The 14,044-nt window shown below is 42.4% G+C and overlaps 1 protein-coding gene across 1 annotated transcript in view; it reads left to right on the top strand.

The window, feature by feature from the left end:
• The window catches only part of LOC137272604 (multidrug resistance-associated protein 1-like), a 34,959-nt gene that overhangs the window by 1,205 nt on the left and 19,710 nt on the right, over nucleotides 1-14,044 (top strand). Inside the window, exons 2-14 of the mRNA XM_067805000.1 lie at nucleotides 751-930; nucleotides 1,602-1,727; nucleotides 2,342-2,470; nucleotides 3,781-3,909; nucleotides 4,191-4,252; nucleotides 4,589-4,726; nucleotides 6,157-6,172; nucleotides 7,530-7,804; nucleotides 7,905-8,085; nucleotides 10,339-10,659; nucleotides 11,667-11,804; nucleotides 12,402-12,548; nucleotides 12,871-12,955. Of these exons, the coding sequence (XP_067661101.1) occupies nucleotides 751-930; nucleotides 1,602-1,727; nucleotides 2,342-2,470; nucleotides 3,781-3,909; nucleotides 4,191-4,252; nucleotides 4,589-4,726; nucleotides 6,157-6,172; nucleotides 7,530-7,804; nucleotides 7,905-8,085; nucleotides 10,339-10,659; nucleotides 11,667-11,804; nucleotides 12,402-12,548; nucleotides 12,871-12,955 (1,927 nt within the window). The remainder of the gene's footprint in view (nucleotides 1-750; nucleotides 931-1,601; nucleotides 1,728-2,341; nucleotides 2,471-3,780; nucleotides 3,910-4,190; nucleotides 4,253-4,588; nucleotides 4,727-6,156; nucleotides 6,173-7,529; nucleotides 7,805-7,904; nucleotides 8,086-10,338; nucleotides 10,660-11,666; nucleotides 11,805-12,401; nucleotides 12,549-12,870; nucleotides 12,956-14,044) is intronic.

Raw genomic sequence — 14,044 nt, 5'->3', positions numbered from 1 at the left:
ACCCAGGTTCGACATGCTTTCAGTGAGTGTAGCCCATATCTGGTGGTCCCCGCCTTGATGTTGCAGCAATACTACTAAACGCGGCTTAAAACTAAACTCACTTACTCCCATCAGTTAGCAAAAATATCATCTGTGAGACTGTCATTACGTAGATGATAGTCCATGAATTTCTAAATGTACTTTTTGCTTCTACACATAACGACGTGAGAAACAGAACGTGTTACATAATGCAAAAAACATAAGCATGGTGAGTCACCATAAAACGACACAACTCGAGACTGTTATGTCCTGTACACGATAAAATCACAACTACTTAATCGGCTGATTAATATTAACATAATATGTTACCCATGAATACCTTGCCTACACCATGCTGGAAGCAATTGCTTGAACAAGAGTCTAACTCGGTCTACCAACAACAGTATGGACATAGATTACAGTGGTATAATGTTTGTTTCTATTGTTTCGCTTTGATGAGGGCCAAACCCGTGAAGATCCTGGCTAGAGTTGGTCCACAGTAGCCCATGCTTGTCGCATTAACGGGATCGGGTGGTCAGGCTCGCTGGCTTGACTGTGATCGTTGATTGATGCTCATGCTGTTAATCACTGGATTGGCTCGATTATTTACAAACTGGTGCCATGTAACGGGAATATTTCTGAGCGTGGTCTTACACAGCCAAACAGGGAACAAGGAATACTGCTGGTCAGCGTCTATCAGTGTTGAGCATTACCGTGTTTGCTGTGTTTCAGAACAGCACGGAACTCTTGCACAACTCCTGGCCAGAGCTGACGTCATGCTTCCGGTTTACAGTGCTAATTTGGGTGTCGGTGTTTTTCTTATGGGTGTCCGCTGCCTTCTATTTGCCCTACACCCTCTCCCAAACAACAAAGACCAGGCTCCCCATCTCGGCTCTCAACATCGTCAAGACTGTAAGTGTAGTAACGGTCAGATTCTGTCTCACTGTCCATGAACCACATTATTTTCCTTACTGCTTTGCCCTCTTAGCAAAGTCCTGAATAAAACAAGTCTTCAGGTTCGGAATCCTCCCATCTCAATGGGGTTCCTTTGCAGTATAAATGCTTTTTTGTTACTGTCCTATACATATTCAGGGACTAATGGTTAGGCTATGACATTCAAACGCTGCCGATCAAAGTATAACCGAGTATATGCGCTTGATATAGCAGGAGCACAGTATTATTATGGCGCCGAAAGAAAGGGACACAAAACTGGAATTCCATTTGCCATGCGCTAAAAGTGCCTCAGAAGACTGACCAGTTTTACAATTCGAAGTTAAAATACCCTTGCGTGATAAGAGGTTAATTTCATTTGTGCCGTTCCCCTTGAGCGATAGCGAAGCCAAGTGGTTAAACTGTTCAGGCATTACACTGAAGACCCAGGTTCGATTCCCCACATTGCTTTTACTCAGCAGCGATAAAACAACATGTGCTGCCGGACACCCTGATACCGATTCTTCTCGTCACGCTAAAGACCCGGGCTCGATTCGCATCCATAACTAAGCGATTTGAAACAAGTCTCACACACTCACTTTCTGTTACAGTTTAGTAGCGGCGTAAAAAATGTTCCAGTCACTCTCTTACAGTTTAGCAGCGGCTTACTCTGTATTCTGTCACTCGTCAACATTCTCCATCTGGTGGCCACTCAGAACGACGGGAACACCGTTTCACAGGCTGAATACCTTGCCTTCTCGCTTCAGGGTATCACATACGTAAGTTGTGTTATACTCTGAACAAATACTTCTACTTCGTATTCAGCTGTATTTGATTACCCAAGTTAGGAGTTCAGGTAGAAATGTTTCCATGAACCTGTGTTTGTACCAGGCGACTACCTTGTCTTGTCCTTGGCTGCACCGGAGGATGCTTACAATATCCATCACTGGTTTGTATGATTCAGACTAAGTTCCATCGTCTTATTGCTGGGCTATTGCCGAATGAGGCGTCATACGTAAGACTGGGTAACGCATTTTAAAAACAGATATGGATAGATAAACGATTTAACATCCAGTTAGTATCACACGTACAATATGTCATAAGTTGTATTTCCCAAATGTCAGCATAGAAAACATTTGAGGTTTAGATGTGAAACGAAACGTATGTGTCCTTGTGGAGAAAGCGTTCACTTGTGGTATTGAAGGTCCGGGTTCAGTTCCGAAGGTAGGTACAGATTTCAAAGCCATGGAATCTCTCCTCCTCGGAAGGGCGGGATATTGCTATAAGTCTAGCGAACCTGGTCCTGCAATCCTTGCACAGATATTGCATAAAGTGACTCTCATGACAAACCTCCACAAAGCCCCCGTTGTTAATCCTCGTGTTCTGTTTTCAGCTGCTGACGATCGTTATCATGCAGATAGATCGGGTGAAAGGAGTGTATACGTCTGGTATATTGTTCGTATTCTGGACGCTGGAAGTGTTGGCTGCTGTTATACCATTTTATACTTACATAATGCAAAAGGTCAGTCTCTCCAAATGATTGACACTGTGTTTAAATCGTCGGGATCGAATCCCCGAATGATATTTGGTTTCCCTCAGATGTAATATTGCTGTATTGCTCCTGAAATGTTCTCGGTTTCCTTTCCGTGTCAATGACAAGTACCTTTCTCCCAGTTCCCGCGACAGGTCTAATCGATATTGGGTATTTTTGTTAGGATCCGGCTGTTTGAGTGAACGTGCTGGAAACACTTGACTTAATGGAACTCAAGCTGCCGCATCGTCATTAAGGGAATAGTTACGCACGAACAGCAAATCGCGAGAACAACAACGAGATTTCATTGCTGTCACCAGCTGGTAGCGATTTATGTCCACTCTCACAAGGACAACATGGAATCTTGTCTCAAGACATGAAACCATAACTTGCATGGCCTCTAATAAGGTGGCGATGTCTTTAAGAACTTCGATGCAAATGTAAGCCAACCATTTAAGCAACTAGGATTTGTTACTTCAGCTTGATGCTACAATTTTTAATGGAAATATCTGTAAATGCAATCACGATACCTATATTTTGGGTAATTTGCACATGAATTATTTATTATGTATAAGGATAGCGCTTACATCCTCACACCCGTCTGTGTCGTGTTAGTTTTGAAAGTCTGTAGCTACTTGAAAAGTAGTGACATGTTTTTTGTACTTCATCTCGCTATCGAATTCAAGGACACTCAACACGCGTGTAAATATGAACAAGGTGTTAATCGGCATGGATGTCGTCATGGATATGCATAGCAAGCAGCTGTTTGAGACTGAGAATGTTTGGTGCCTGATGGCTATGTCATACTGACCCTACAACGAATGCATCCAAAAAGGAACATGAGTCTAGAAAATGCGGATAGTGGAAAATACCAAAATGGCTCAAATCATTTGACGGTTGTGCTTCAGATTGTTTTCTGTAATATAAGTTCACTTCCCAGTCTAAGGTTTGTCGAGTGTCAGACCTCCATTTGATGCAGATCCGTGAAGATCTTGGTAAGAGCTGGTCTTCAGCAACGCCTGTTAGTTAGTTGGTTAGTGAAACGCGACTAACGGGATTCCATGATTGGGTAGATACGTCATCGTATCCTAATCATGTATATGACAATGACAATGACAATGACTCTAATGCTGTTGGTAACTGGATATTTTGTTGCCTGGGTTATTTACAAACCACTACCATATACCCGAAATATTGTTGAGTGTGGCGCTTAACAACAAATCAACCAACCGAACATTTGAAAAACGGGATTGCGTGATATTATTAAAAAACTAATTGCAATTGTGTATGGTTTCTTTCAGAAATACAACACCGACTTGTTAACTTTTGTAGTGTTTTATGTGAAATTTGGATTACAACTCTTCGAATTTATTCTGCAATGGATCTCTGATGTCCCAAAAGTACGAGAGGGCTACGGCGTTATTGGGAACGTAAGTTGTTCATGATGACGTTTATAGTGAAGCATGCCGGGTAGCGCGTCTGTGCGAGACATTTTCACTGTTTCAATTAAATCATGGGTGGCTAGGAGCTTGAAATTAAACTTCGGAGTCTGTTTGGTTCATCATTTTTAACTCAAGAAAATATCATGCCGGTTTCTTAAACTGAAACACAAAACCCAGGTTATTAACTGTGTAGGTATTTTGTTTCAGTTTTCACGTAAGATGTGTTTTGTTAGCCTTGTGGTTAATTTTCGTTTTCTGTTTGATTTCAGCGACCATGTCCTGAAGTTACAGCCTCCTTTCCTTCCAGATTTGTGTATTGGTGGATTACAAAGTAAGGAACAGGGGTAAACGCTTGAAAGTTTTACTAGTTCAGTTTTATGAAGTAGACGTGGTATCTTGTTCGCAATTTTCAAAGCCGACAGTTGTAATTTGGTAAACCTGTAGTGCCAGACGTTGCGGTGCGGTGCGGTGGGGTAGCCTAATGGTTAACGTGTTAGGCTGAGACACGGGTTCGATTTCCCACATTGGTATAATGTCTCGAGCCTGGTGTTCCCCACCATGACATTGCTGGAATATCGCTACAAGCGGCGCAAAACTGTGCTAATAAACTATTGCTTAAACTCACTCAAACGTGTACTCCCATCACAAACGTATTCACTCTCTCCAGGCTGGTCGTCATTGGCTACAAACGAGGCATAGTGCAGGAAGATCTGTGGGACCTCAACCCACGTGATCAAAGCAAGACGTTGGTGCCACCCTTTGAAAAGGAATGGGCGGAAGAAGTAAAGAAAGTAACGACAAAAAAGTAAATTCCTGCTGAATAAAAAACAGCGTGGATAATTGCAAACTCTTATATTTTTCAAACAAAACCCATAAGTGTACATCGTGGTTTTGAGACCTTTAACAACCAAATAGAATATATTAGTAATATTGGGGCCTTAATAGGGTCAAATCTATTTTTAGGGTAGGCCCTGGTAACAGCCTGTGTTTAGACTATGACTGAAATGACTATATTTAGATATAACTCATATACTACTTTTAGACCAGTTTTCCCCAAGGCCAATTTTTAGATTCGGTGCGTGCTTTAAGGACTGCTGAAAGTCAACGTCTATTCTCAGCACTTTGGCTATTACACTCTGGTGATGAATAGAAAATAGCACCTGGATACAAATGTTCATATTTACCACGAGAGACAAGAGGTGGGGGACTTGCCGTTATGTCTACATGCCATTTGAATGAAACATGACAGCAAAGACAATTGCAATACAGGGCAACCTCCACCGAGAAGAAACGGCTCGTCGTTTACTGATTTCTATGATGACTTTTCTACATTGCTTGAGGGAACGCTCACGAATGATTGTCCTTGGTGATTTCAACATCCACCGTGACAATCCGTCTGACCAAGAGATGATCAAAATGTCAAAACTCCTTTATTCTCAGAGTTGTGTCCAACTTGAAAATGAGACTACACACAAGCAGGGTCACATCCTGGATTGGGTTGCAACAAACGATCTTAACTGTGTGAAGTGCGTCATGGTGACGGATCTCCCTATGTATGACCATCCTCTCTTCAAAGTGGAATTTAATGTTGATATTCTACCAGTACCCAAGATGTCTGTTAGAAGTAGGAACATCAAGGAAATGGACAGGGAAGCATTTCAGACAGATCCTGTTACATACCCTCATTTTCACGGTCAGCCCACAGACAAAGTTGGTGATTCAAAGGTGACTCCCGAGATTGACAAGGTCAAAAAGAGATCAAAATCAGCAGATCAAAATCGGAGGTTCATCAGTATATATATCGTTCAGCCAAGGTAAATCTTGCTATCAAACGCATAAAACAGAGGTATCTGAATAGCAAGATCAAGATCACGATGCACTATGCGTTTAACACGCTTTTCATTTTACTGGGCAAGTCTACAGACAACCCTCTCCCAACTCATCAAGATACAACTGCACTAAGTGAACAGTTCCACACTTTCTTTACAGACAAGGTTGACAACATGGGGGCTCTATTAACATTCATCTGCTAGTGATAAAGTTAGTCATTAACGGTTATCTCTGCTCGTGTTTTTTCTCGACCCAGGGATCATCATGTACTTCCTAGCTCTTTAGAATGACACCACGTTACAAACACTTGCAAGCGTGCCCTCTAATTAAACACACAAATCCTGCCCAGGCCATTTGACTTGGACTCTGTTTCATATGCATAGGCCAGTCATTAAACGAATCAAGTCTTTTCTTGAATGAAGTCCATTCAGTCTTGATTCCACAGCAATCAGCAACACCAGTCGTGTCAAGTGGGCAGTGTCCACACTCATCAATGATATCCCAGAAGGGAGAGCAGTGGTAACAAGTCCGCACAATATCGAGTCTAAACCCAAACTGGCATTACACCTAGTGACTGTAGTCACTAGGATTATATAAGGTGCCCCTTCTGATTCTGATGATCTTCCTGAATCATACAAGGAACCATGTCCATGTTCTGGCACAAAATCTGACCTCACTTCTGTACAGAATCCCAGTTTCTTCCACTGGTTTAGCGCACTAGGAACTGTAGATTTCATACAGTTATCCCAATGACACTGTCGAATCTCTATGCCTGTGACGTTCATGACAACAAAAACATTAGCTCCCAAATGCCATTGGGGGCTAGGTTTCCCTTCCTTGACAGCCTCCGCAATGAATCGAATAGCTCCTGGGAGTTCCACCCAGTGTTTCAAAGACAACACAATCCCTCACTGTTGGGTAGGCGTCTCCACTCAGGCACACATCATACTTCCAGGGATAATCTACAACAATTCATAGAGTCTCCCTGATACTTCTAGCATGAATGTTCAGTACATCATCCCGTGTCTTGAGTGTTACATAGACGTCATTCCCCAAGAGGTAGATGACAGTGAGCATCCTGTAACTCTCTCTTGTGAATGCGGTTAGGAGTCTCTGGTCCATTCGTGAGAGGAACCACCTCCATTTTCCTTCTCCAAGATAAACAGACACCAGAATCAGAAGAGTCAAGAGCATAGGATCCGTACATTCTCTCTAGTGGCTGAGCTGAGAATGTCACTAAGAGAGAGGCTTTATGTACCCAATATGAGTCATACTCTAAACATAGACTGTTACTAGGGTCTATCTTTAAAAAAAATGTGACCCTATAAAGAACTGTCCTAAACATAGTACCTGAGTCATATCTAAATATAGACATTTGAGTCATAGTCTAAATATGGACTGGCAATCATGGGGGCCTTTAAAAAAAACCAGATTGACCCTATAAAAGCCTGTTCAAAAATTAATGCTTGAATCATGTCAAAATGTAGTAATCTGAGTCATAGTCGAAACATAGACGGTTACTAGGGGTCTATTCTAAATTAGATTTGACCCTACAAAGGCTCCTATACTTCTTATATTCATCGATCTTTTTTACCATCCATGGCGCTATTTTATGTCGAGTATTAGTAAGTTTTCTTCTATATACACACCATATTAAATGATGGGGGCACAGGGGTCGCGCGTTATTATATTTTACCTGTCAAGATTTGCGTCTTTGAAAATTATAAAGAAATCAAAGTTTTAATCACAAAGTATCCCTATTCAGTGATATTCGGAAGTCGGAAAAAGTCATTTACACAAAAGGCGTAGTGTCTATCGGACATACAAACACGGAGAGAACCCCACTCATCTCCTCCACCAAGTCCAGTCCTCTGGTCAAGGGTGCATTCAACTCCACAGACAAGAATGTCAACCTGGACGACACTTCACGTGGACTGCTGAAGCCATCGTTGATGAAGGTTTTATGGAGACTGTATGGCTTCAGTTTACTTCTGTTGATTGGTCTCAAGTTTGTAGCTGACATACTACAGGTTGGGGGACCTCTAGTTATGAGGTAAGTGTGGGTTCATGGAAATCCGGGATTGTTCACATGATTGTCTCGCCCAGTCTCAATTATTTACTGAGCCTTGAATATATGCTCACTGTTTCAACAGCGCGTTGATTAACTACATCTCCAACAAGACGCCCGGTGAGGAATGGAAAGGGTACGTGCTGGCCACGTCGTTGTTGTTGCTGTCCACGTTCCGGAGCATCTTCTACCAGGCCAGTATCAACCAAGCCTACATTCTCGGGATGCAGATGAAAACCACCCTTATCGCAGCTCTTTACAAGAAGGTGAGACAACGAAGACTGGGCTAATGCACAGGAGGTGATTTGTATTTTAATCGTGGACCAAAGGGATTACTGGATTACGGTTGACAGAGTGAATAGTACTTATTTTAATAGCATCAATTTGGTCACGAACGGCCAAGTCAATAAAAGTAATGATAAGATCACGGGTGATTCATAATGAATATCACAAGCAATGATGTACAACGAATGTCAAAAGAACTGATTTACTATATTGACTGCTAAAACAATAATGCTTAATATAACTAGGGAACCGATGATGTACGCCTCCCCTCGGTGGGTTGGGCTAGCAGGGGAATTATATTAACTGAACTGGACGGACATCACTCACTTAGGACTGACCAGTCCCCGCTGGCCATGTGCCAGTTCAACCCACGACTCGTATCCGTCAGGAACCTTGGCATAAGCAGAAAGATCAAGTGGCTGCAGACCCAAAAATGCATGAATAAATAAATGAATCTGTCCCAAACATGAAACTGATGTATTAAAAGTTATTCCTAGGAAAAATTCTGCAGACTGTCCTTTACATGAAGTTAATTATTGTAAGAACGAGACAAGAAAGACAAAACGGTATCAAGTTAAACTAACAAAAACTAGAAAATATATATTTCCTGGATAGAGCTGTGCCTGAAGATAAGATCATCAGGGAATCACGTGTCTAAACGCGAAAAGTCTGTTTGGAGGTAATTAAAGTACAGTACGAAAAAAATTTGGACCTAAAGAAAGTCAAAATGGGAAAAGAGATATAAATTCATCACAGTTGTGGTCTATACCCTGCGACTGTAACCAGGAGGTACTATGGGTCAGTGATTCTCACCATGTACTGCATGAGAAACGAACTGGGTTGCGTGTCTGTAACATCGCACCAGAGTTACTGAAGAATGTTATCAAAAAGTCCAAATTTGTTAAAGCTCCAGGGCCCCATGGCACTCGAAACTGGTATTGGAAACTGTTCCCCCTAATCCAAACATCACCACTGCACTGTTTCAGTTCTCTCGTGGACACAGGTGATGTTCCTTCATGGTTCTGCAAAAGTCGCACAATGCTTCCCCAAGAAAGGACTGGCTGATCCAAAAACTTCCACCTATCACATGTTAAAATGCATAATGCAAATTCGTGTCATCTTCGTGCTCATACAATGGCATAATTTACAGAGAGCAGAATGGGACAAGAAAGGAATGTTGGGGGTGCAAGTATCGACCTCTTGTACAGAAAATTATTTTGGAAGAGGCTATAACATATCACCGCAACCTCTCTGTGTGCTGGATTGATTACACTCAAGCATACGACTCTATCCCTTACGAATGGATTCTAAAGTCTCCTCAGTGTATTATTTAACGAGTTGCTGGTCGACTCATCTTGACATGTAGTCACTAGACAGGCCCCTTTAGTCTCTTGCTTTTTTTGTCTGTCTTTAAATTCCTTGAGCTTTCTGCTCAATAAAGTGGATGGTTACCATCCCAGACCCCTCAGCACAAATCATCAACGCCGCTTACTCATCTCCTCCACACGGATGACATCAAGCTCCTTGCCAAAGGAAATAACAATTTGAAAGAGCAGGTTCTCCTTGCCGAGTCCTTTTCTAATGATATTGGCATGACTTTTGGCATGTTATACTCTTCACTTGAAACGTGGCAAGGTAACTACGGATTAATCGGTCAAGATCCAAAGTGTGTGTGTGTGTGTGTGTGTGTGTGTGTGTGTGTGTGTGTGTGTGTGTGTGTGTGTGTGTGTGTGTGTGTGTGTGTGTGTGTGACCCTTGAAATGCAAGATCGAGACAAGCTACAGAATGCTCAGATTCGAGACAAACTTTGGGCCGAGTGCAAATCATGGTTGAAGAAAGTGTTGAGCTTAGAGCTGAATGCTCGAAACAAGGTGAAAGCCACCAATACTTTTGCTGTGCCAGTCCTTTCCTGTTCCGCTGGAATAGCTGATTGGGCAAAACAAGACATCAGAGTCTTGACCGTCTAACCAGAATAATCATGTCTGATATCAGAGCCCACCACCCTCTCTTAATCATTTATATATCACAATAAATTCATCAATTTTACTGTGGACTTTTCCACACTGAATTGCAAACGTAATGATTTATGCTAAATACCATTAGTAATGCTTTATAAGCAATACCACAAGAACATGTATAACATATACAAATTGGTTCTGATGCCATGATGGTTCTAATGCCAAGATGGTTCTGATGCCAAGATGGTTCTGATGCAAAGATGGTTATATTTCAAGGCTCTGACATTAAGCAATGAGGCCAAGAAAACCACGACTACCGGAGAGATAGTGAACTTGATGTCCGTGGACAGTCAGCGCATCAACGACGTCATGAACTATCTGTACCTGCTGTGGTCAGTTCCCGTCCAGATCATCTTGTCCGTCATCCTGTTGTACGTCACGATTGGACCGTCTGTGTTTGCCGGTCTTGGCGTCCTCCTCATCATGATTCCCTTCAATGGCTTCCTTTCCAACATACAACGTCATCTACAGATCAGCAACCTGAAGGACAAAGACGAGCGGATCAAACTGCTGAATGAGATCCTGAACGGAATCAAGGTTTGAAAGATAATGCAATATGATGGTTTCTTTTAAACCCCAACATATTAGTTTGAATGTAGTGTTTGACTGCCATGCGTCCTACTGTGAAGGCTAGTGTTGTTTTGTGTTCGTTGCGATATTCAAATTATTTTGCAGCCTTCTGTAAGTTTTCAAATTTTGAGCAGGAAATCCAATGGACAAAAGCATGAACATCAGTCTGTGCATAAACCATATAGCTGAGTGAGTTGAGTTTTACGCGGCACTCAGGAATATTCCAGCTATATGGAGGCGGTCTGTAAATAATCGAGTCTGGACCAGACAATTCAGTGATCAACAACATGAGCATCGATCTCATACGCAATTTGGAACCGAAGACCTGTGTCAACCAAGTCAGCGAGCCTGACCACCCAATCCCGTTAGTCGCCTCTTCTATCCCGCCCCTTTACGGGTCCATAAACCAGGTCAGGCAGGCTGACCACCTGCTCCAGTTTGTTGAAGCAGTCATGGGGTGCTGTTGATCTCGTAGTATACTAAAATATCTAAAAGATATTGGAGTAATCGGAGTGTCTGGCTCTGCCATTGGTCTGACTGTGTCACTTGACTCTGGCAGCGTGGGCGATTCCTCTCATAATCAAACTCTGTATGAGCTAGTGGGACTTGACTACAGCATGTAGCTGGAATATTGCCGAGTGCAAAGTGAAAAGAAATAACAAAGTACCCTTAGCACAAAATCAACTGCTAACCTGTTGTTTGACTTGTCGCGAACTGGATCACTTCAGTTCAGCATTCACTCACGGAGATGAAACTCACTCAGTAGCTCGATCAGCCAGTCAGTATTCACTCACGTCAGTAAGGTAGTCCACTTGTTAATTTGTCCTCTTATCACGCCGAAGACTCTGGTTCGATTCCCACGTGGATGCAGTGTAGAACGCCCTTACTGGTGTTTCCCGTCTCGACATTGCTTGAATAGTGGTAACGCGGCGTAAAACTAAATTCATTCTCTGAGCTGATGTCGTTGGTTGCAGGTACTGAAGCTGTATGCGTGGGAGGAGTCATTCAAAAGCAAGGTGGAAGAGATCAGAAAGAAGGAGATCAGCTCACAGATGAAGATCGCCTACCTGTTCATCCTTACTGGACTCGGCTGGACCGTCGCACCCTTCCTGGTATGGAGCGGGGAGAGTGGTGAAAACGTTCTCTCGTCATGCTGAAGACCCGGGTTTGATTCTCCACATGGGTACAGTGTGTGAAGGCCATTTGTGGTGTGTCCCACTGTGCTATTGCTAGACTATTGCCAATAGAAGCTTAAATCCAAATTCACTCACTCCTAAAGGGGTAATTGAAATCAATTTTTCACATGTTTGCTGGATTGGAACTCAGTGCGACCGACGTATCCATGAATGTGGCTCTCTGGTCAGACACATTTACCCGGCTGACTATGTGTCTTTTACGGGCAGATGTTGGACTTTATATCAGCGTCTTGTCTGACCCCCGAGTACTCAGTGTTTATCGACTGCCGACATAAGCAGCACAAGCCAATATGGCGAGGCGTGGTAATCTAGTGTTTCTAAAGAATCTGCTCGTCACACTAGAGACCCAGGTTCAATTCTGGTCACACAGTGTGTACAGCCACATTTCTGGTGCCCCCTGCTGTGATCATGCTGGGATATTGCTGGAAGGGATGCAAACCCATGCACACAAACTCACTCACAAAACGATATCCATCCATTCTTTGTTGATAACTGTAGTTTTTTGTGTTGTAGGTAGTTGCAGCAACGTTCGCCGCATACATCCTCGCTGACCCCAACAACCAACTGGATGCCAACAAAGCCTTTGTAACCCTGTCCCTCTTCAACATCCTCCGTGTCCCCATGAACCTTCTATCAGGCATCATGTCGTATACAGTTCAGGTACGAGACGGTTACCCTACTCGGTTAGCATTGCTGTATTGCATAGTCATCACCACTGGCTCCTTTCCATAAAGGCCGTTCGGCTTTTCCCGCAAAAAGGTTGATCACGAAAGTTGTTTTGCGAAAGACCTCATTGGTGCTGACAAACCCACAATCAACTTCGGGTAGAACTGGGATTCGAACCCATGTTCTTGGGTTTGTGTCGGGTCTATTATTACTATTACTGTTTATTAAATCTAGATTCCATAAGGGACTTGTTTACTAATGCACTAATTGTTTGTGTTAGATGTTAACAATCGTGACACGTGATGTACTATTGTAGGCTTACGTGTCGGTCAAGAGAGTGAACTCGTTCCTATGCAGTGAAGATCTTGACTCCAGTAACGTCATTTACGACAAAGACGCTGGTGAGTAGATGTACACGCCACTGATGAGTTGCATTGAGCACAATTTATGCAAAGCACGGTCGGAGCAGTGGAGTATCTTAGTGGTTAAAGAGTTGGCTCATCACGTTAACTACACAGGTTTGATTCCCTCTATGGGTTCAATGTGTGAAGCCTGTTTCTGTCATACGTGACAGTGATATTGCTGAAAATTAAAAGCTAAATTATCTCATTCTCTCACTCACTCAATGTTGTATCTGATGAGAAAAAGATCTAGCCACCTTGAACTTTCTTAATCTACATGTTTTCAAAGCAAAGCAATTGATGGGCATCATATATGTTGTATCAAGGGGTAAACAGAAGAAAAGTCGGGCATGTTGTTTTTCTTCCAACAGCTGACATGTCTCATTTGATGACTTTGATGAATGAGTTTTCACGTTTTCTCACATAACTTCATACATGGGTATGAGTGTGCTGAATGACTTTTTTAATCACCAACATGTCCTCAAATAGATAAGCCCTGCACATTTCCCATACTGTGATCGCTAAGAACGTTATCATGTGTTACAAAGCTTGAACTTGCCCAAGACAATTGTCTTGATCATGTCTGAACATTGAATGATCTTTAGTCAGTTGTACAACGAACAGTTGTCTAGTGTCCACCCTCCAGCAATCACATCACACTTCTCAGTATCATATTTATTAGCTTCATTTACATCAGTAGACATTAGGAGCACTCCCAACGTCTGCTTAATATATTTTGTCTCATTTTCTCTCTTCCTCCTCATGTCATGTCCAGATGTGAAACTGCTTCACTAAGTAAGTTTGGTTGGCCCTGAGATAATCGCTTCAAATGAGTGAAGTACTTTAAATTCTTCCAATGCCTGGATTGCACTTTTTGATGAAAGTGGTTGCTGCTGTTACTGTTGTTGTTCATCTTGCTATTGCTGGACAGCTTCTTAACGTTTTGTTCGTTTATGACGGGAAAAGTCATGAGCCTACATGTATTGTTTGTATCACACAGGACAGAGATGTATGGTGTGATGCAGTCTGTAGTTGTACCACAATTTAGACTTTATAGATATTGTAGAAGCCTGTTTTCATTTGCTTTCT

Source organism: Haliotis asinina, chromosome 1, assembly GCF_037392515.1.
Source record: "Haliotis asinina isolate JCU_RB_2024 chromosome 1, JCU_Hal_asi_v2, whole genome shotgun sequence".
NCBI classification, from domain to species: Eukaryota; Metazoa; Mollusca; class Gastropoda; order Lepetellida; family Haliotidae; genus Haliotis; species Haliotis asinina.
The sequence above is the reverse complement of the archived record's forward strand: the minus strand, read 5'-3'. Positions and strand labels throughout refer to the sequence as shown.